This window comes from Thalassophryne amazonica, unplaced genomic scaffold (assembly GCF_902500255.1).
Source record: "Thalassophryne amazonica unplaced genomic scaffold, fThaAma1.1, whole genome shotgun sequence".
Lineage (NCBI taxonomy): Eukaryota > Metazoa > Chordata > Actinopteri > Batrachoidiformes > Batrachoididae > Thalassophryne > Thalassophryne amazonica.
This window is the reverse complement of record NW_022986287.1, coordinates 54,719-75,901: the sequence shown is the minus strand read 5'-3', so window position 1 is coordinate 75,901 and position 21,183 is coordinate 54,719. Positions and strand designations below refer to the sequence as shown.

Genomic DNA, 21,183 nt, shown 5'->3' with positions numbered 1-21,183 from the left:
GTGGTGTCCAAAAAATGAGGTGGGCTTCATAGATAATTGGCAAAGCTTCTGGGGAAAACCTGGTCTTGTTAGGAGAGACGGCATCCATCCCACTTTGGATGGAGCAGCTCTCATTTCTAGAAATCTGGCCAATTTTCTTAAATCCTCCAAACCGTGACTATCCAGGGTTGGGACCAGGAAGCAGAGTTGTAGTCTTACACACCTCTCTGCAGCTTCTCTCCCCCTGCCATCCCCTCATTACCCCATCCCCGTAGAGACGGTGCCTGCTACCAGACTACCAATAACCAGCAAAAATCTATTTAAGCATAAAAATTCAAAAAGAAAAAATAATATAGCACCTTCAACTGCACCACAGACTAAAACAGTTAAATGTGGTCTATTAAACATTAGGTCTCTCTCTTCTAAGTCCCTGTTGGTAAATGATATAATAATTGATCAACATATTGATTTATTCTGCCTAACAGAAACCTGGTTACAGCAGGATGAATATGTTAGTTTAAATGAGTCAACACCCCCGAGTCACACTAACTGTCAGAATGCTCGTAGCACGGGCCGGGGCGGAGGATTAGCAGCAATCTTCCATTCCAGCTTATTAATTAATCCAAAACCCAGACAGAGCTTTAATTCATTTGAAAGCTTGTCTCTTAGTCTTGTCCATCCAAATTGGAAGTCCCAAAAACCAGTTTTATTTGTTATTATCTATCGTCCACCTGGTCGTTACTGTGAGTTTCTCTGTGAATTTTCAGACCTTTTGTCTGACTTAGTGCTTAGCTCAGATAAGATAATTATAGTGGGCGATTTTAACATCCACACAGATGCTGAGAATGACAGCCTCAACACTGCATTTAATCTATTATTAGACTCTATTGGCTTTGCTCAAAAAGTAAATGAGTCCACCCACCACTTTAATCATATCTTAGATCTTGTTCTGACTTATGGTATGGAAATAGAAGACTTAACAGTATTCCCTGAAAACTCCCTTCTGTCTGATCATTTCTTAATAATATTTACATTTACTCTGATGGACTACCCAGCAGTGGGGAATAAGTTTCATTACACTAGAAGTCTTTCAGAAAGCGCTGTAACTAGGTTTAAGGATATGATTCCTTCTTTATGTTCTCTAATGCCATATACCAACACAGTGCAGAGTAGCTACCTAAACTCTGTAAGGGAGATAGAGTATCTCGTCAATAGTTTTACATCCTCATTGAAGACAACTTTGGATGCTGTAGCTCCTCTGAAAAAGAGAGCTTTAAATCAGAAGTGTCTGACTCCGTGGTATAACTCACAAACTCGTAGCTTAAAGCAGATAACCCGTAAGTTGGAGAGGAAATGGCGTCTCACTAATTTAGAAGATCTTCACTTAGCCTGGAAAAAGAGTCTGTTGCTCTATAAAAAAGCCCTCCGTAAAGCTAGGACATCTTTCTACTCATCACTAATTGAAGATTTCTTTTCAGCACTGTAGCCAGGCTGACAAAGAGTCAGAGCTCTATTGAGCTGAGTATTCCATTAACTTTAACTAGTAATGACTTCATGACTTTCTTTGCTAACAAAATTTTAACTATTAGAGAAAAAATTACTCATAACCATCCCAAAGACATATCGTTATCTTTGGCTGCTTTCAGTGATGCCGGTATTTGGTTAGACTCTTTCTCTCCGATTGTTCTGTCTGAGTTATTCTCATTAGTTACTTCATCCAAACCATCAACATGTTTATTAGACCCCATTCCTACCAGGCTGCTCAAGGAAGCCCTACCATTATTTAATACTTCGATCTTAAATATGATCAATCTATCTTTGTTAGTTGGCTATGTACCACAGGCTTTTAAGGTGGCAGTAATTAAACCATTACTTAAAAAGCCATCACTTGACCCAGCTATTTTAGCTAATTATAGGCCAATCTCCAACCTTCCTTTTCTCTCAAAAATTCTTGAAAGGGTAGTTGTAAAACAGCTAACTGATCATCTGCAGAGGAATGGTCTATTTGAAGAGTTTCAGTCAGGTTTTCGAATTCATCATAGTACAGAAACAGCATTAGTGAAGGTTACAAATGATCTTCTTATGGCCTCGGACAGTGGACTCATCTCTGTGCTTGTTCTGTTAGACCTCAGTGCTGCTTTTGATACTGTTGACCATAAAATTTTATTACAGAGATTAGAGCATGCCATAGGTATTAAAGGCACTGCGCTGCGGTGGTTTGAATCATATTTGTCTAATAGATTACAATTTGTTCATGTAAATGGGGAATCTTCTTCACAGACTAAAGTTAATTATGGAGTTCCACAAGGTTCTGTGCTAGGACCAATTTTATTCACTTTATACATGCTTCCCTTAGGCAGTATTATTAGACGGTATTGCTTAAATTTTCATTGTTACGCAGATGATACCCAGCTTTATCTATCCATGAAGCCAGAGGACACACACCAATTAGCTAAACTGCAGGATTGTCTTACAGACATAAAGACATGGATGACCTCTAATTTCCTGCTTTTAAACTCAGATAAAACTGAAGTTATTGTACTTGGCCCCACAAATCTTAGAAACATGGTGTCTAACCAGATCCTTACTCTGGATGGCATTACCCTGACCTCTAGTAATACTGTGAGAAATCTTGGAGTCATTTTTGATCAGGATATGTCATTCAAAGCGCATATTAAACAAATATGTAGGACTGCTTTTTTGCATTTACGCAATATCTCTAAAATCAGAAAGGTCTTGTCTCAGAGTGATGCTGAAAAACTAATTCATGCATTTATTTCCTCTAGGCTGGACTATTGTAATTCATTATTATCAGGTTGTCCTAAAAGTTCCCTAAAAAGCCTTCAGTTAATTCAAAATGCTGCAGCTAGAGTGCTGACGGGGACTAGAAGGAGAGAGCATATCTCACCCATATTGGCCTCTCTTCATTGGCTTCCTGTTAATTCTAGAATAGAATTTAAAATTCTTCTTCTTACTTATAAGGTTTTGAATAATCAGGTCCCATCTTATCTTAGGGACCTCGTAGTACCATATCACCCCAATAGAGCGCTTCGCTCTCAGACTGCAGGCTTACTTGTAGTTCCTAGGGTTTGTAAGAGTAGAATGGGAGGCAGAGCCTTCAGCTTTCAGGCTCCTCTCCTGTGGAACCAGCTCCCAATTCAGATCAGGGAGACAGACACCCTCTCTACTTTTAAGATTAGGCTTAAAACTTTCCTTTTTGCTAAAGCTTATAGTTAGGGCTGGATCAGGTGACCCTGAACCATCCCTTAGTTATGCTGCTATAGACGTAGACTGCTGGGGGGTTCCCATGATGCACTGTTTCTTTCTCTTTTTGCTCTGTATGCACCACTCTGCATTTAATCATTAGTGATCGATCTCTGCTCCCCTCCACAGCATGTCTTTTTCCTGGTTCTCTCCCTCAGCCCCAACCAGTCCCAGCAGAAGACTGCCCCTCCCTGAGCCTGGTTCTGCTGGAGGTTTCTTCCTGTTAAAAGGGAGTTTTTCCTTCCCACTGTAGCCAAGTGCTTGCTCACAGGGGGGTCGTTTTGACCGTTGGGGTTTTACATAATTATTGTATGGCCTTGCCTTACAATATAAAGTGCCTTGGGGCAACTGTTTGTTGTGATTTGGCGCTATATAAAAAAATTGATTATTGATTGATTGTATACATTTCTTTTATTTCTGTTTATCACTCTTCTGGTTGTTAAGTGTATCTACTCTGAACCTTATTTAACTACAGTCCTGTTGTGATTCGCTAGCGGTTAGCAGTCGCTAACTAGGTCGACTCCCCCCTCCCCCTGCCATTACTTTTATAGCTGTTTCTTTTTTTCTTTTTTTTTTTACCTGTTTAATACTTCTGTTAGTTTTTCGGTGTAACTGCTGTGAATTTTAGTTCATTATTTTACTCCTGTGTGAATCTTAGGAGCGGCTAGTATTTTCACTAGTGGTTACCTTGCGTTAGCTAGTTCGACCCCCCTTCGTTTTTTTTTATGAATACTTCTGTTAGTTGTTTAGTGTAACTGTTGTGAATTTTAGCTTTGTACTTTACTATTGTGTTAATCTTAGGAGTGGTTTACTTGTAAGAGTTTTTTTTTCTATTCCTACAAGTCTAATACTTCTGCTACTCTTAGAATGTAACTGCTGTGAATTTTAATTCATTTATTTACGTCTGTGTGAATCCTGTGTGAGCCTTAGGAGTGGTTAGCTTATCCATTATTGGTTAGCTCGTGCTTGCTTGGCAATACTCTTAAATGTTTTAGTACACAAGGTACACTACTTTACCTACTTTACACCCTCCATAAATCTTGCGTGATGTTGGAAGATAGGGTGGCTCTCTTAGAGAGCCGTGTCCGTACGTTAGAGCAGCTTCTCAGCTCAGTGGAGTTAGATGTTACAGGCACTCCAGATGAGGTTAGTGTTGGGCCGGCGAGCGAGCCCATTTACATTAGCCAAGAAATGCTGGATGTGGAGGACGGCTTTCGGACTGTAGCAAGGTGGAGGAAGCCCCGTAGGGCTGGGTGTCTGGTTGCGGTACCCCGATCACACTCGCCACTGCAAACTGTGAATCGGTTCTCCCCCTTGGAATTGCCTGATGTGATTTCTCTGAGCCCACAAGTGACTTCCACTCCTGTCTCCAGGCCGAAAAACTGGACTTTAGTGATAGGGGATTATCACCCGCAAAGTCAGGTTACAGATGCCGGCTGATGTTAAATGTATTCCTGGGGCCAGAACTCCCAACACGGCATCCCATCTTAGGGTGCTGGCGCTGCAGAAGGGAAGACAGACTAAGGAACATGACATGACGTATAGTCACATAGTTATTCACGTCGGCACCAATGATGTCAGGATAAAGCACTCAGAGGTCACAAAAATGGACATAGATAGGACTTGTGACCTTGCCAGAAAGATGTGTCAGCATCAATTAATAGTCTCTGGTCCCCTCCCCTCCTGGGGTAATGATGAGGCGTTTAGCAGGCTGACATCGTTAAATAGATGGCTGGTGCAATTTTGTAGAAAGCAAGACTTTAGCTTTATCAATAACAGGCCTTCGTTCTGGGGCCACCATGGCTTTCTGATGCCGGACGGCCTCCACCCTACTGGGGAAGGCGCAGCCATCTTGTCTGCGAACATAGATAGAGCTCTACAGGGAGGGTAACATTAGGAATTTACAGCAGGCCACGGAGCAGGTGATTAGAGACCCTGCAAGGCTTATGACAAATGTGGGTGTGGAATCCATTAGTTTCATGGGGAAATTAGTGCAGAAAATCCACTATGGTGATAGTGCAGTTTATCTGCCAGGGAGGGAAATTCAATAAGTTGAGACTCTGGCCTGCTTACGTAGACGTGTCCATAAAAATCATAGAGGGATATGCTTGCCAAACTTAATACCCATTACTACATTGGATGATGTTGAAATTGTGGATAGCCCAGTGGTCATTCCAGCAATAGCAAAGATTTCGTGTCTGCTACCTACAGCACGCGTGGAATGTCTCAAACCTAGACTTACTTCTACGCATCTTATATATGCTACTCTGGAACCACCCCTAAATCCAAACAGTTCAACTGTCAACCCCACTGAGGTCTTTAGTCTGGGTCTCATTAATATAAGATCACTGTCCTCAAAATCATTGTTAATTAATGATCTAATTATTGATCATCACTTAGATATGATTAGGTTATGTGAAACCTGGCTTAAACCTACAGCTGTCCTCCCCTTAAATGAAGCCTGCCCACCAGCATATACAGTAGTGTTCAGAATAATAGTAGTGCTATTTGACTAAAAAGATTAATCCAGGTTTCAAGTATATTTCTTATTGTTACATGGGAAACAAGGTACCAGTAGATTCAGTAGATTCTCACAAATCCAACAAGACCAAGCATTCATGATATGCACACTCTAAAGGCTAGGAAACTGGGCTATTAGTAAAAAAAAAAAAGTAGAAAAGGGGGTGTTCACAACAGGGCTTTGAACCAGATTTTTTTTTCCAATTGGTTCGTTCCGAACAGAAATGGAATTTTAACGTTTCCGGTTTTGGGTTCCACCATTAAATAGACGTTCCCGAACCAGTTAGAACAAAAAAATTTTGTTCACGGAACGGTTAATTACGTTCCGTCAGCTGTTTAACAAATGGCTATAAGATTATGCTTCTGTCTCTTCCAGCTTAAGCCAAATGTAGGCAAATTCTATTACAACCTTCATTAAATTAGACAAGAAATAATTCAAAACAATTATTATTTCAAATGTGTTGTTTATTGTTAACCGAAGGATTGTCAACACAAATGTCAACGACATTATAAAGTCACGTGGCTATGCCACTCGGTGGGCAACCACAAAATCCCTCAGCCCATTCAGTCATCAGGTTTTTGAATAACGATAGACTGCAATATTTACCTCTTATTTAAGATGTGGAGACGTGATAGTAGTCCACCTTCCCGCTCTCTCCATTCAGTCAGTGAATGACGTCACACAGGAAGTGAACCCCTGCGGGCCTAGAAACTTGCGCAGGAGAAGAATGACTTTTTTTTTATTTGTAGGCTATGGAAACTTTGAGGAACGAAATAAAAACCGGTATTAACTGGTTACCATTATTTTTAATAAGTGTTTCTGTTCCGGAACATAAAAAATAATAACGTTTCTGGTTTAGTTTCTGTTGTATGTAAAACAGGAAAAGTTCCCGGTTTTCGTTTTCGTTCCTGGAACCGGTTCAAAGCCCTGGTTCACAATAATAGTAGCATCTGCTGTTGACGCTACAAACTCAAAACTATTATGTTCAAACTGTTTTTTAGCAATCCTGTGAATCACTAAACTCGTATTTAGTTGTATAACCACAGGTTTTCATGATTTCTTCACATCTGCGAGGCATTAATTTTGTTGATTTGGAACCAAGATTTTGCTGGTTTACTAGTGTGATTGGAGTCATTGTCTTGTTGAAACACCCATTTCAAGGGCATGTCCTCTTCAGCATAAGGCAACATGACCTCTTCAAGTATTTTGACATATCCACACTGATCCATGATACCTGGTATGTGATATATAGGCCCAATACCATAGTAGGAGAAACATGCCCATATCATGTTGCTTGCACCACCATGCTTCACTGTCTTCACTGTGAACTGTGGCTTGAATTCAGAGTTTGGGGGTCGTCTCACAAACTGTCTGCGGCCCTTGGACCCAAAAAGAACAATTTTACTCTCATCAGTCCACAAAATATTCCTCCATTTCTCTTTAGGCCAGTTGATGTGTTTTTTGGCAAATTGTAACCTCTTCTGCACGTCTTTTATTTAATAGAGGGACTTTGCAGGGCATTGTTGCAAATAAATTAGCTTCACACAGGCGTCTTCTAACTGTCAAAGCACTTACAGGTAACAGACTGTCCAGACTGTCTTTGATCATCCTGGAGCTGATCAATGGGTGAGCCTTTACCAATCTCATTATTCTTCTTTCCATTTTGATGGTTGTTTCTTCCACGCGTCTGTTTTTTTTTTTTTTTGTCCATTTTAAAGCATTGGAGATCATTGTAGATGAACAGCCTATAATTTTTTGCACCTGCGTATAAGTTTTCCCCTCTCCAATTAACTTTTTAATCAAACTACGCTGTTCTTCTGAACAATGTCTTGAACGTCCCATTTTCCTCAGGCTTTCAAAGAGAAAAGCATGTTCAACAGGTGCTGGCTTCATCCTTAAATAGGGGACACCTGGTTCACACCTGTTTGTTACACAAAACTGACCAACTCACTGACTGAATGCCACACTACTATTACTGTGAACACTCCCTTTTCTACTTTTTTTTTTTACTAATAGTCCAATTTCATAGCCTTTCATAGCCTCTACTGGTGGTTGGCTCTCACTGCGGTATTGTATTACTTCCTGTTCCGGAGCACAGCGGTGTTTTTCTGTATCTGTTAGCTGTTTAATCTGTGTAGTTAGATTGATCTAGTTAACTAGATAACGATTTGTTTCACATTGTAATCTTCACGTGCCTTAACTAAAGCACTCCCTCTGCTGAATCACCTCTCAATTATTTACACATTATTCACTTTGTGTGTTTTTAGGAATCCGCTAGCTTAGCGCAGCTACTAACTCTTAGCCGGTTTAGCATGGCAGCTTCTCCTGTCTCTCCCGCACTTTTCTGCTCTGGGTGTGAAATGTTTAGTTATTCCTCGGCCTCCTTTAGCAGTAATGGTACTTGTAATAACTGTAGCTTATTCGTAGCTTTGGAAGCCAGGCTGGGTGAATTGGAGACTCGGCTCCACACCTTGGAAAATTCTACAGCTAGCCAGGCCCCTGTAGTTGGCGCGGACCAAGGTAGCTTAGCCGCCGTTACCTGTCCCCCAGCAGATCCAGAGCAGCCGGGAAAGCAGGCTGGCTGGGTGACTGTGAGGAGGAAGCGTAGTCCTAAACAGAAGCCCCCTGTACACCACCAACCCGTTCACAGCTCTAACTGTTTTTCCCCACTCGGCGACACACCCGCCGAGGATCAAACTCTGGTTATTGGCGACTCTGTTGTGAGAAATGTGAAGTTAGCGACACCAGCAACCATAGTCAAATGTCTTCCGGGGGCCAGAGCAGGCGACATTGAAGGAAATTTGAAACTGCTGGCTAAGGCTAAGCGTAAATTTGGTAAGATTGTAATTCACGTCGGCAGTAATGACACCCGGTTATGCCAATCGGAGGTCACTAAAATTAACATTGAATCGGTGTGTAACTTTGCAAAAACAATGTCGGACTCTGTAGTTTTCTCTGGGCCCCTCCCCAATTGGACTGAGAGTGACATGTTTAGCCGCATGTTCTCCTTGAATTGCTGGCTGTCTGAGTGGTGTACAAAAAATGAGGTGGGCTTCATAGATAACTGGCAAAGCTTCTGGGGAAAACCTGGTCTTGTTAGGAGAGACGGCATCCATCCCACTTTGGAAGGAGCAGCTCTCATTTCTAGAAATCTGGCCAATTTTATTAAACCTTCCAAACCGTGACTATCCAGGGTTGGGACCAGGAAGCAGAGTTGTAGACTTACACACCTCTCTGCAGCTTCTCTCCCCCTGCCATCCCCCCAATACCCCATCCCCGTAGAGACGGTGCCTGCTCCCAGACCACCAACAACCAGTAAAAATCTATTTAAGCATAAAAATTCAAAGAGAAAAAATAATATAGCACCTTCAACTGCACCACAGACTAAAACAGTTAAATGTGGTTTATTAAACATTAGGTCTCTCTCTTCTAAGTCCCTGTTAGTAAATTATATAATAATTGATCAATATATTGATTTATTCTGCCTTACAGAAACCTGGTTACAGCAGGATGAATATGTTAGTTTAAATGAGTCAACACCCCCAAGTCACACTAACTGTCAGAATGCTCCTAGCACGGGCCGAGGGGGAAGATTAGCAGCAATGTTCCACTCCAGCTTATTAATTAATCAAAAACCCAGACAGAGCTTTAATTCATTTGAAAGCTTGACTCTTAGTCTTGTCCATCCAAATTGGAAGTCTCAAAATCCAGTTTTATTTGTTGTTATCTATCGTCCACCTGGTCGTTACTGTGACTTTCTCTGTGAATTTTCAGACCTTTTGTCTGACTTAGTGCTTAGCTCAGATAAGATAATTATAGTGGGCGATTTTAACATCCACATACAACCCCTGGCAATAATTATGGAATCACCGGCCTCAGAGGATGTTCATTCAGTTGTTTAATTTTGTGGAAAAAAAGCAGATCACAGACATGACACAAAACTAAAGTCATTTCAAATTCAACTTTCTGGCTTTAAGAAACACTATAAGAAATCAGGAAAAATAATTGTGGCAGTCAGTAACGGTTACTTTTTTAGACCAAGCAGAGGGAAAAAAAAATTAAATTATGGACTCACCCTGTAAATTTTCATCCCCAAAACTAACACCTACATCAAATCAGATCTGCTCGTTAGTCTGCATCTAAAAAGGAGTGATCACACCTTGGAGAGCTGTTGCACCAAGTGGACTGACATGAATCATGGCTCCAACATGAGACATGTCAGTTGAAACAAAGGAGAGGATTATCAAACTCTTAAAAGAGGGTAAATCATCATGCAATGTTGTAAAAGATGTTGGTTGTTCACAGTCAGTTGTGTCTAAACTCTGGACCAAATACAAACAACATGGGAAGGTTGTTAAAGGCAAACATACTGGTAGACCAAGGAAGACATCAAACTTAAAGCAATATGTCTCAAAAATCGAAAATGCACAACAAAACAAATGAGGAACGAATGGGAGGAAACTGGAGTCAACGTCTGTGACCGAACTGTAAGAAACCGCCTAAAGGAAATGGGATTTACATACAGAAAAGCTAAACGAAAGCCATCATTAACACCTAAACAGAAAAAAACAAGGTTACAATGGGCTAAGGAAAAGCAATCGTGGACTGTGGATGACTGGATGAAAGTCATATTCAGTGATGAATCTCAAATCTGCATTGGCTTATTAATTAATCAAAAACCCAGACAGAGCTTTAATTCATTTGAAAGCTTGACTCTTAGTCTTGTCCATCCAAATTGGAAGTCTCAAAATCCAGTTTTATTTGTTATTATCTATCGTCCACCTGGTCGTTACTGTGAGTTTCTCTGTGAATTTTCAGACCTTTTGTCTGACTTAGTGCTTAGCTCAGATAAGATAATTATAGTGGGCGATTTTAACATCCACACAGATGCTGAGAATGACAGCCTCAACACTGCATTTAATCTATTATTAGACTCTATTGGCTTTGCTCAAAAAGTAAATGAGTCCACCCACCACTTTAATCATATCTTAGATCTTGTTCTGACTTATGGTATGGAAATAAAAGACTTAACAGTATTCCCTGAAAACTCCCTTCTGTCTGATCATTTCTTAATAACATTTACATTTACTCTGATGGACTACTCAGCAGTGGGGAATAAGTTTCATTACACTAGAAGTCTTTCAGAAAGCGCTGTAACTAGGTTTAAGGATATGATTCCTTCTTTATGTTCTCTAATGCCATATACCAACACAGTGCAGAGTAGCTACCTAAACTCTGTAAGTGAGATAGAGTATCTCGTCAATAGTTTTACATCCTCATTGAAGACAACTTTGGATGCTGTAGCTCCTCTAAAAAAGAGAGCTTTAAATCAGAAGTGCCTGACTCCGTGGTATAACTCACAAACTCGTAGCTTAAAGCAGATAACCCATAAGTTGGAGAGGAAATGGCGTCTCACTAATTTAGAAGATCTTCACTTAGCCTGGAAAAAGAGTCTGTTGCTCTATAAAAAAGCCCTCCGTAAAGCTAGGACATCTTTCTACTCATCACTAATTGAAGAAAATAAGAACAACCCCAGGTTTCTTTTCAGCACTGTAGCCAGGCTGACAAAGAGTCAGAGCTCTATTGAGCTGAGTATTCCATTAACTTTAACTAGTAATGACTTCATGACTTTCTTTGCTAACAAAATTTTAACTATTAGAGAAAAAATTACTCATAACCATCCCAAAGACGTATCGTTATCTTTGGCTGCTTTCAGTGATGCCGGTATTTGGTTAGACTCTTTCTCTCCGATTGTTCTGTCTGAGTTATTTTCATTAGTTACTTCATCCAAACCATCAACATGTTTATTAGACCCCATTCCTACCAGGCTGCTCAAGGAAGCCCTACCATTATTTAATGCTTCGATCTTAAATATGATCAATCTATCTTTGTTAGTTGGCTATGTACCACAGGCTTTTAAGGTGGCAGTAATTAAACCATTACTTAAAAAGCCATCACTTGACCCAGCTATCTTAGCTAATTATAGGCCAATCTCCAACCTTCCTTTTCTCTCAAAAATTCTTGAAAGGGTAGCTGTAAAACAGCTAACTGATCATCTGCAGAGGAATGGTCTATTTGAAGAGTTTCAGTCAGGTTTTAGAATTCATCATAGTACAGAAACAGCATTAGTGAAGGTTACAAATGATCTTCTTATGGCCTCGGACAGTGGACTCATCTCTGTGCTTGTTCTGTTAGACCTCAGTGCTGCTTTTGATACTGTTGACCATAAAATTTTATTACAGAGATTAGAGCATGCCATAGGTATTAAAGGCACTGCGCTGCGGTGGTTTAAATCATATTTGTCTAATAGATTACAATTTGTTCATGTAAATGGGGAATCTTCTTCACAGACTAAAGTTAATTATGGAGTTCCACAAGGTTGTGTGCTAGGACCAATTTTATTCACTTTATACATGCTTCCATTAGGCAGTATTATTAGACGGTATTGCTTAAATTTTCATTGTTACGCAGATGATACCCAGCTTTATCTATCCATGAAGCCAGAGGACACACACCAATTAGCTAAACTGCAGGATTGTCTTACAGACATAAAGACATGGATGACCTCTAATTTCCTGCTTTTAAACTCAGATAAAACTGAAGTTATTGTACTTGGCCCCACAAATCTTAGAAACATGGTGTCTAACCAGATCCTTACTCTGGATGGCATTACCCTGACCTCTAGTAATACTGTGAGAAATCTTGGAGTCATTTTTGATCAGGATATGTCATTCAAAGCGCATATTAAACAAATATGTAGGACTGCTTTTTTGCATTTACGCAATATCTCTAAAATCAGAAAGGTGTTGTCTCAGAGTGATGCTGAAAAACTAATTCATGCATTTATTTCCTCTAGGCTGGACTATTGTAATTCATTATTATCAGGTTGTCCTAAAAGTTCCCTAAAAAGCCTTCAGTTAATTCAAAATGCTGCAGCTAGAGTACTGACGGGGACTAGAAGGAGAGAGCATATCTCACCCATATTGGCCTCTCTTCATTGGCTTCCTGTTAATTCTAGAATAGAATTTAAAATTCTTCTTCTTACTTATAAGGTTTTGAATAATCAGGTCCCATCTTATCTTAGGGACCTCGTAGTACCATATCACCCCAATAGAGCGCTTCGCTCTCAGACTGCAGGCTTACTTGTAGTTCCTAGGGTTTGTAAGAGTAGAATGGGAGGCAGAGCCTTCAGCTTTCAGGCTCCTCTCCTGTGGAACCAGCTCCCAATTCAGATCAGGGAGACAGACACCCTCTCTACTTTTAAGATTAGGCTTAAAACTTTCCTTTTTGCTAAAGCTTATAGTTAGGGCTGGATCAGGTGACCCTGAACCATCCCTTAGTTATGCTGCTATAGACGTAGACTGCTGGGGGGTTCCCATGATGCACTGTTTCTTTCTCTTTTTGCTCTGTATGCACCACTCTGCATTTAATCATTAGTGATTGATCTCTGCTCCCCTCCACAGCATGTCTTTTTCCTGGTTCTCTCCCTCAGCCCCAACCAGTCCCAGCAGAAGACTGCCCCTCCCTGAGCCTGGTTCTGCTGGAGGTTTCTTCCTGTTAAAAGGGAGTTTTTCCTTCCCACTGTAGCCAAGTGCTTGCTCACAGGGGGTCGTTTTGACCGTTGGGGTTTTACATAATTATTGTATGGCCTTGGCTTACAATATAAAGCGCCTTGGGGCAACTGTTTGTTGTGATTTGGCGCTATATAAGAAAAAAGTTGATTGAAGTTGATTGATCTTCATCTTGACATTACCCCACAGAGACTCTATGAGGTATCAATCCAGTACAGGAACACCATGGACGGAAAACCAGGTACTAGTAGTCTTTTAGGACTGTGGACAGGTGCCAAGTCCAGCTGGAAAAAATAAATCAGCATCTCTATGAAGCTTGTCAGCAGATGGAAGGATGAAGTTCTCTAAAGCCTCCTGGTAGATGTCTGTGTTGACTTTGGACTTTATAAAACGGAGTGGACCAACACCAGCCATTCACATGTCACCCTGAGTGTGGAAACTCCACCCTGGACTTCCAGCAACTTGGACTGTGTCTCTCCTTCCTCCAGACTCTGGGACCTTGACTTCCAAATTAAATGCAAAATTTACTTTAATCTGAAAGTAGGACTTTGGACAACTGAGTAAAGGTCCAGTTTTCTCCTGAGTCCAGGTAAGATGCCTCTGACATTGTCTCCAGTTCAGGAGCAGCTTGACATACTGAATGAGACACTTGCCCATTTCCTGGACATGTCTATACTTTCTTGATGCACTGACTCCAGACTCAGTCCACTCCCCGTGAAGCTCTCCCACATTCCTGAATGTGCTTTGTTTGATACTCTTCTTAAGACTGAGGTCATCCCTGTTGCTTGAGCATCTTTTCCACCACACCTTTACCTTCCAGTCAACTTACCATGAATATACTTTGATCCAGCACTTTAAACTGCCAGACCTTTCAACAGTGACTTTCTGTGTCTTACCCTCTCTGAGGTCAGTGTCCTCTGGACAACTGTCAGGTCAAAAGTCTTTCCCTTGAATATGGTTGTGTGGACTGAATCAGACTGACAGATTCATATTTATACTGCAGAAATGGTGACTTGAAATTAAATATTATATTTTGAGATATTTTTCTTCTGTTTTTGTCACTGTAGACTGTAATAAAAAACCATAACGCAATGCTAAAATACCCTTGGTGGTATGAGCATAACAACACACTTGAAGCATTTTAGTTTATATGGAATGTCTATAATATATAAAATGATGACTTTCTGAAATACCCGACAAAAAAATATTGAACTTTTTCACAATTTTCAAATTTTCTGAGCTGCACCTGTACTGTTACCGCGCTCGGAGCGGCAATGGCACTGGACACTCAGAGCTACTGAAAGGTGAGGAACACACAGCGGACAGAGAGTGTGGACTCACCGGCAGGCCACTCTGATATCACAGTTCCTGTCGATGTAGCAGGGACTCTTCCCTCCCAGTTCCAGAGTGACTGGAGTCAGGTTCCGAGCTGCAGCCTCCATCACCAGTTTGCCCACCGTGCTGCTTCCCGTGTAGAAGATGTGATCAAACCTCTGCTTCAGCAGCTCCTGAGTCTCCGGCACGCCGCCTGTCACCACCGGGAACAGATCCTGGACCGATGATCCAATGTAAATGCTGTGTAATTTCACATTAAGTATGAAGATAGTTCAGGGGGTCTGAGGGACTTACTTTGTCCAGATAAAGAGGGAGAAGTTCCTCCATGACTTTAGCAGAGTGCGAACTGACTTCAGATGGTTTTATAACTGCTGCGTTACCTGATGAAGACGACAGAACAGAAAGGGTTCACATTAAACAGCACATGAGGACAGTGTTTGTGGAGTTAAACTGGATCAACTGTCAGCAGGATCAACCAGCAGCGATGGCTCCAATCAGTGGCTGAAGGGTGACAGCCCAGGGGTAGTTCCAGACCCCAATGATGAGAACCACTCCCAGGGGCTCCGGCTGCACGTAAACCTCATCTGATATTGTTAGGAGGTTCTTTTCCACCGGTCGAGGCGCTGCCCACTCCGCCAGCTTCCCTATGGCCAGTTTGAGCTCGCCCTCCAAGCCCAAAGTCTCAAACAGATCTGTGCCATGCTCGCTCTGAAAGCAAACACATTCTGATGGATATGTTTGGTCAGGCTAGATCAAAGAGCCTGTGCTGGATGTGGAGGGTTACTCACCTTGTTCAGGTCCTGCTTCACAGCTTCTGCAATGTTGCTCCTCCTCTCAGAGATGAAGCGGTTCAGATTCTTCAGCTGCTGGATTCTGTAGTCCAGAGGTTTGGTTTTTCCTGTCTGGAATGCGGCCCTCACCTGCCGTACAACCAGCTCTTCTCTGGATGTGCTAAAAAAAAAAAAAAAGTCAATCTGGTGCTCTTTTTTTAGATGTTTCTGCTGTGGAAACTCTGAAAGGTTACAGCTGAAAAAAGAATTTCAATTGTTCAATTAAATTAATTTTCATTTATATAGCGCCAAATCACAACAGAGTTGCCTCAAAGCGCTTTATGCAGGTAAGGTCTAACCCTACCAACCCCCAGAGCAACAGTGGTAAGGAAAAACTCCCTCTGAGGAAGAAACCTCAAGCAGACCAGACTCAAAGGGGTGACCCTCTGCTTGGGCCATGCTACAAAACATAAATTACAGAACAATTCACAAAACAATTCACGGACGAATATACACTCAACAAAAATATAAACACAACACTTTTGGTTTTGCTCCCATTTTGTATGAGATGAACTCAAAGATGTAAAACTTTTTCCACATACACAATATCACCATTTCCCTTAAATATTGTTCACAAACCAGTCTAAATCTGTGATAGTGAGCACTTCTCCTTTGCTGAGATAATCCATCCCACCTCACAGGTGTGCCATATCAACATGCTGATTAGACACCATGATTAGTGCACAGGTGTGCCTTAGACTGCCCACAATAAAAGGCCACTCGTAAAGGTGCAGTTTTGTTTTATTGGGGGGGATACCAGTCAGTATCTGGTGTGACCACCATTTGCCTCATGCAGTGCAACACATCTTTGCATAGAGTTGATCAGGTTGTCAATTGTGGCCTGTGGAATGTTGGTTCACTCCTCTTCAATGGCTGTGCGAAGTTGCTGGATATTGGCAGGAACTGGTACACAATGTCATATACGCCGGTCCAGAGCATCCCAAACATGCTCAATGGGTGACATGTCTGGTGAGTATGCCGGCCATGCAAGAACTGGGACATTTTCAGCTTCCAAGAATTGTGTACAGATCCTTGCAACATGGGGCCGTGCATTATCCTGCTGCAACATGAGGTGATGTTCTTGGATGTATGGCACAACAATGGGCCTCAGGATCTCATCACAGTATCTCTGTGCATTCAAAATGCCATCAATAAAATGCACCTGTGTTCTTCGTCCATAACAGACCCCTGCCCATACCATAACCCCACCGCCACCATGGGCCACTCGATCCACAACACTGACATCAGAAAACCGCTCCCTCAAATCTTGCGACATCTGTGGCATTGTGCTGTGTGATAAAACTGCACCTTTCAGAGTGGCCTTTTATTGTGGGCAGTCTAAGGCACACCTGTGCACTAATCATGGTGTCTAATCAGCATCTTGATATGGCACACCTGTGAGGTGGGATGGATTATCTCAGCAAAGGAGAAGTGCTCACTATCACAGATTTAGACTGGTTTGTGAACAATATTTGAGGGAAATGGTGATATTGTGTATTTGGAAAAAGTTTTAGATCTTTGAGTTCATCTCATACAAAATGGGAGCAAAACCAAAAGTGTTGCGTTTAGATTTTTGTTGAGTGTACAAGAAATGCAATTGGCGCACAGAACAGGAGGATCGCCAACACAACTCCCATCTCTGGATGGAGCTGCACCTTAAACAGAGAGAAAAAACAGAATCAGGCATCAGAAAGACAAGAAATACTGTATAATTTGTCAGCATTAAACAACAAGAAAAACAGAGAAATACTAAGGTGATCGCCGGCCACTAACCCTAAACTTCACTAAAAGACCCAGAATTTAGGTAAAGTTGAGGCCGCGGCCCGCTCCAATTACTAATAAAATGAATTAAAAGAGTAAAAAGCGTAAAACAAAACTGTACCAGTATGCTAGCCATATGAAAGAGAAAATAAGTGTGTCTTAAGTCTGGACTTGAAAGTCTCCACAGAATCTGACTGTTTAATTGAAGCAGGGAGATCATTCCACAGAACAGGGGCATGATAAGAGAAAGCTCTGTGACCCGCAGACTTCTTAGTCACCTTAGGGACACAAAGTAGTCCTGCACCCTGAGAACGTAAAGCCCGGGCCGGTACGTAAGGTTTAATTAGGTCAGCTAGGTAGGAGGGTGTCAGTCCATGAATAATTGTATAGGTTAGTAGCAGAACCTTAAAATCTGATCTCACTGGGACAGCAAGCCAGTGAAGGGATGCCAAAATGGGTGTAATGTGGTCGAACTTTCTGCTTCGTGTCAAAAGTCTGGCTGCAGCATTTTGAACCAATTGGAGACCCCTAATGCTAGACTGCGGTAAACCAGGAAATAGAACATTGCAGTAGTCCAATCTAGAAGAGATAAATGCATGGATCAGGGTCTCAGCATCAGCCATAGACAGGATGGGACAAATCTTCGCTATATTTCGCAGGTGGAAGAAAGCAGTCCTAGTAATATTTCTAATGTGGAGGCCAAAGGACAACGAAGGATCAAAAATTACCCCAAGGTTCCTCACTTTGTCAGTGTGATGTATGACACACAAGCCGAGGCTGAGCGTTAACTGGTCAAATTGATGCCGATGTCTCACTGGACCAAGTACCATCATTTCAGTCTTATCAGAGTTTAAAAGTAGGACGTTTCTAGACATCCAACTTCTCACTGCTGCAGCGCAGTCTTCTAAGGATTTATGTGAATGAGATTACCAGCAGTTATTGGCATATATAACTGAGTATCATCTGCATAGCAGTGAAAGGTAATCCCAAAACACCGCAATATGTGTCCAAGGGGTGCTATATAAAGGGAGAAATGCAGGGGGCCTAAGACAGACCCCTGTGGAACCCCAAAATTCATGTCACTAAGGTTACAGGTGGTGTTACTATACAAAACACAGTGAGAACAACTGGTCAAGTATGACGTCAGCCATGCAAGGGCACTCCCAGTAATCCCAAAATGATTTTCCAGCCTATCAAGTAGAATATGATGATCCACTGTATCAAATGCAGCACTGAGATCGAACAGCAACAGAACCGTAGTGGTGTCCGAATCCATTGTAAGCAGAAGATCATTCACCACTTTAGTGAGAGCCGTCTCTGTGGAATGATATTTTCTAAAAGCAGACTGCAGTGGCTGAAAGAGATTATTCTCAGTAAGATAGTCTACAAGCTGCCGTGAAACCACTTTTTCCAGAATTTTAGAGAAAAATGATAGATTTGATATCGGCCGATAGTTTGTCAATACACTAGGGTCAAGATTAGGTTTCTTAAGTAATGGTTTAATCACTGCAGATTTGAAACATTTAGGAACAGATCCAGAAGTTAAAGAAAGATTAACCATTTACAGCACAGTTGGCCCAAGAGTGGGCCACAGGTCCTTAAACAGTTTTGTTGGTATAGGATCAAATAAACAGGTAGTGCTTTTTGTTGACATTACAAGTTTTGTCAGCATGTCTAGTGAGATACTGTCAAATTCTATAAATCTAGGTAATACCTCAATAGTGGTGCCCACATCAATAGCAGGGTGTAGTGGCTGGGTTAAGGCATGCTGGGATATGTTTAACCTGATGTCTTCTATTTTCTTCCCAAAGTAATCCAGGAAATTTGTGCTGTAAAAGGAGAGTGAACTACAAGTGGTTGTCCATGCAAAGGTGTTGCCACCGTGTCGAACAAGAACTTTGAGTTATGCTTGTTTTTGTTGATCAAATCAGAGTAGTAAGTCCGCTTTGTAGCCAATAATGCATGCTTATAGTCTAAGATAGCATCACGCCATGCAAGGTGAAATACTTCTAATTTTGAATGACGCCATTTCTGTTCTAGACCTCTTGCTTTACGCTTGAGGTCACACAGATAATCATTGAACCAAAGTGACTGTGATTTGGGGGAGTGCGGTTTTAACACAGGTGGTGCAATCATGTTGAGTGTAGTTTTGAGCACTGAGTTTAAACTATCCACAAGTCTGTCTACTGACTGGGTGTTTGTCAAATGTGAAGCTAAGACATCAGGCAGTCTAGCTTCGAGTTCAGTCTTAGTTGAGGAGTTGATGCACTGCCGTAAAGATATATAAGGTTGTTGTTCCACTAAACACGGCAGCAAAACTGTAAACTTAATAAGTGAGTGATCAGACACCACTGATGTAAGAGGCATGTCAATATTCATGACAGCAATACCACGTGCGAGAACCAGATCCAGGGTATTTCCACTAATGTGCGTCGAATCCCGAATGCATTGCCGAAATCCTAATGCATCCACAATTTCCATAAATGATTTGCAGAGGGAATCAGAAGGCTTATTTATATGGATGTTAAAGTCACCAATGATCAGAATGTTATCTACACTAGTTGACAAGTTAGAGATGAACCCACCAAATTCATCTATGAATTCAGAATATGGGCCAGGAGGCCTATATACAGTGACAAAGTAATACGACTGATTTTTATTCTTCTGACCTTGGCAATGTGTAATATCCTGAGCAGAGCGGAGAATCAGATGCTCAAACGAGTGATATTTGTAACCCCCAACAGCTAATAAGCTAAACCTAGATTTATAAATAAGAGCAACACCCCCGCCTTGCTTCGCATCAGCCCACCTATTTAATGATATCAGCCTGCTAAACGCCTCATCAGTACCCCGTAGCAATTCACACATTCCACATTCACTCATTTCATGGTTAGATTGATCTCCATCTGATCGATCACAGCTCATGTTTCATGGCAACACCTCTGCATTTTGAGCTGTGAGCTCTGGTGTACCACAGGGATGTTTCCTGGGACTCTATTCTCTTTATGTTGCATCTGGGACAAATTTTGTCATTCTGAAATAAATGTCTGCCATTATGCTGATAACACCAACCTGTCAGAGAAGATGGTTCCTTTCATGATTGGAAATGAGGAGCCTGTGTGGTTGCTTTGAAGACCTGGATGTCTGGAAAGCTTCTTCTTGGAAAGTTAATGAAAACGGGTGCTATAGAACTTCCTGTAACACAAACAGCCATGTGAACCTTCTCAGCTGGTGCCTGGAACCATTTTTTTAAACCTCAGTGGGACTTTTTCATTCAACAGTTTAGTTTAATCTGCATAACAGTTCAGTTTCAGCTTTAATTTAAGAGCCTTGGCAAAAGGCAGTGACTGCTGTCATGTGACCAAATTTACATTTATTAACCTGTAGCTAAAGGTTTGATAAACTGCACCAACAGTAACACCGTGTGACATTATTTACAGCAAAGGTCAAACTGAAGTCACATGATCACAACAGCTTGCAACATTTCTGGTGCTGGAAAAATTTAGAGTCTAATTATTCTGACATGGCGGAAAAATAGCCACAGTATTAACAAAAACATCACATCACTCAATTAGGAATCACGGATGTTTACACAGTCTGTCCATTTTCAGAACCCATAACTAACTCAACAAACCAACTATAAGAATTCATCACTTTTACATCCAGGTGATGAACATTCCCAGCTCAGTGAGTTAGGACCCCAAATAACAATGATTTTCATAATCAATTATGTTCGTGTTTAGACATTTGGTTCATAAAATTTGGATGTAGGTTTCAGTAGGTGAAGCACCTCTCCATGACTCAGATAGACTTTCTCAAAGAATCATGGATGCTTAGGATGAAAAAAAAAAAAAGACAGCAATCCAAAGTCTTGGTTTGTGTCATATTTTGAGTGATATGATCGGTTTCTTGAGAAAGAGAT

The 21,183-nt window shown here is 41.3% G+C and overlaps 1 protein-coding gene across 2 annotated transcripts in view; it reads right to left on the bottom strand.

The window, feature by feature from the left end:
• LOC117505982 (aldehyde dehydrogenase, dimeric NADP-preferring-like) overlaps positions 1–20,440 on the bottom strand; it is a 123,428-nt gene extending 102,988 nt beyond the window's left edge. Inside the window, exons 1-5 of one of the 2 annotated variants that reach the window (XM_034165526.1) lie at positions 20,334–20,440; positions 15,459–15,621; positions 15,147–15,378; positions 14,965–15,050; positions 14,677–14,885 (exon numbers count right to left, since the gene is read on the bottom strand). In XM_034165526.1, the coding sequence (XP_034021417.1) occupies positions 14,677–14,885; positions 14,965–15,050; positions 15,147–15,378; positions 15,459–15,621; positions 20,334–20,359 (716 nt within the window). In that variant the 5' untranslated portion in view covers positions 20,360–20,440. The remainder of the gene's footprint in view (positions 1–14,676; positions 14,886–14,964; positions 15,051–15,146; positions 15,379–15,458; positions 15,622–20,333) is intronic. The other variant, XM_034165525.1, reaches the window with a different exon arrangement.
• Between the last annotated feature and the right edge of the window lie 743 nt (positions 20,441–21,183).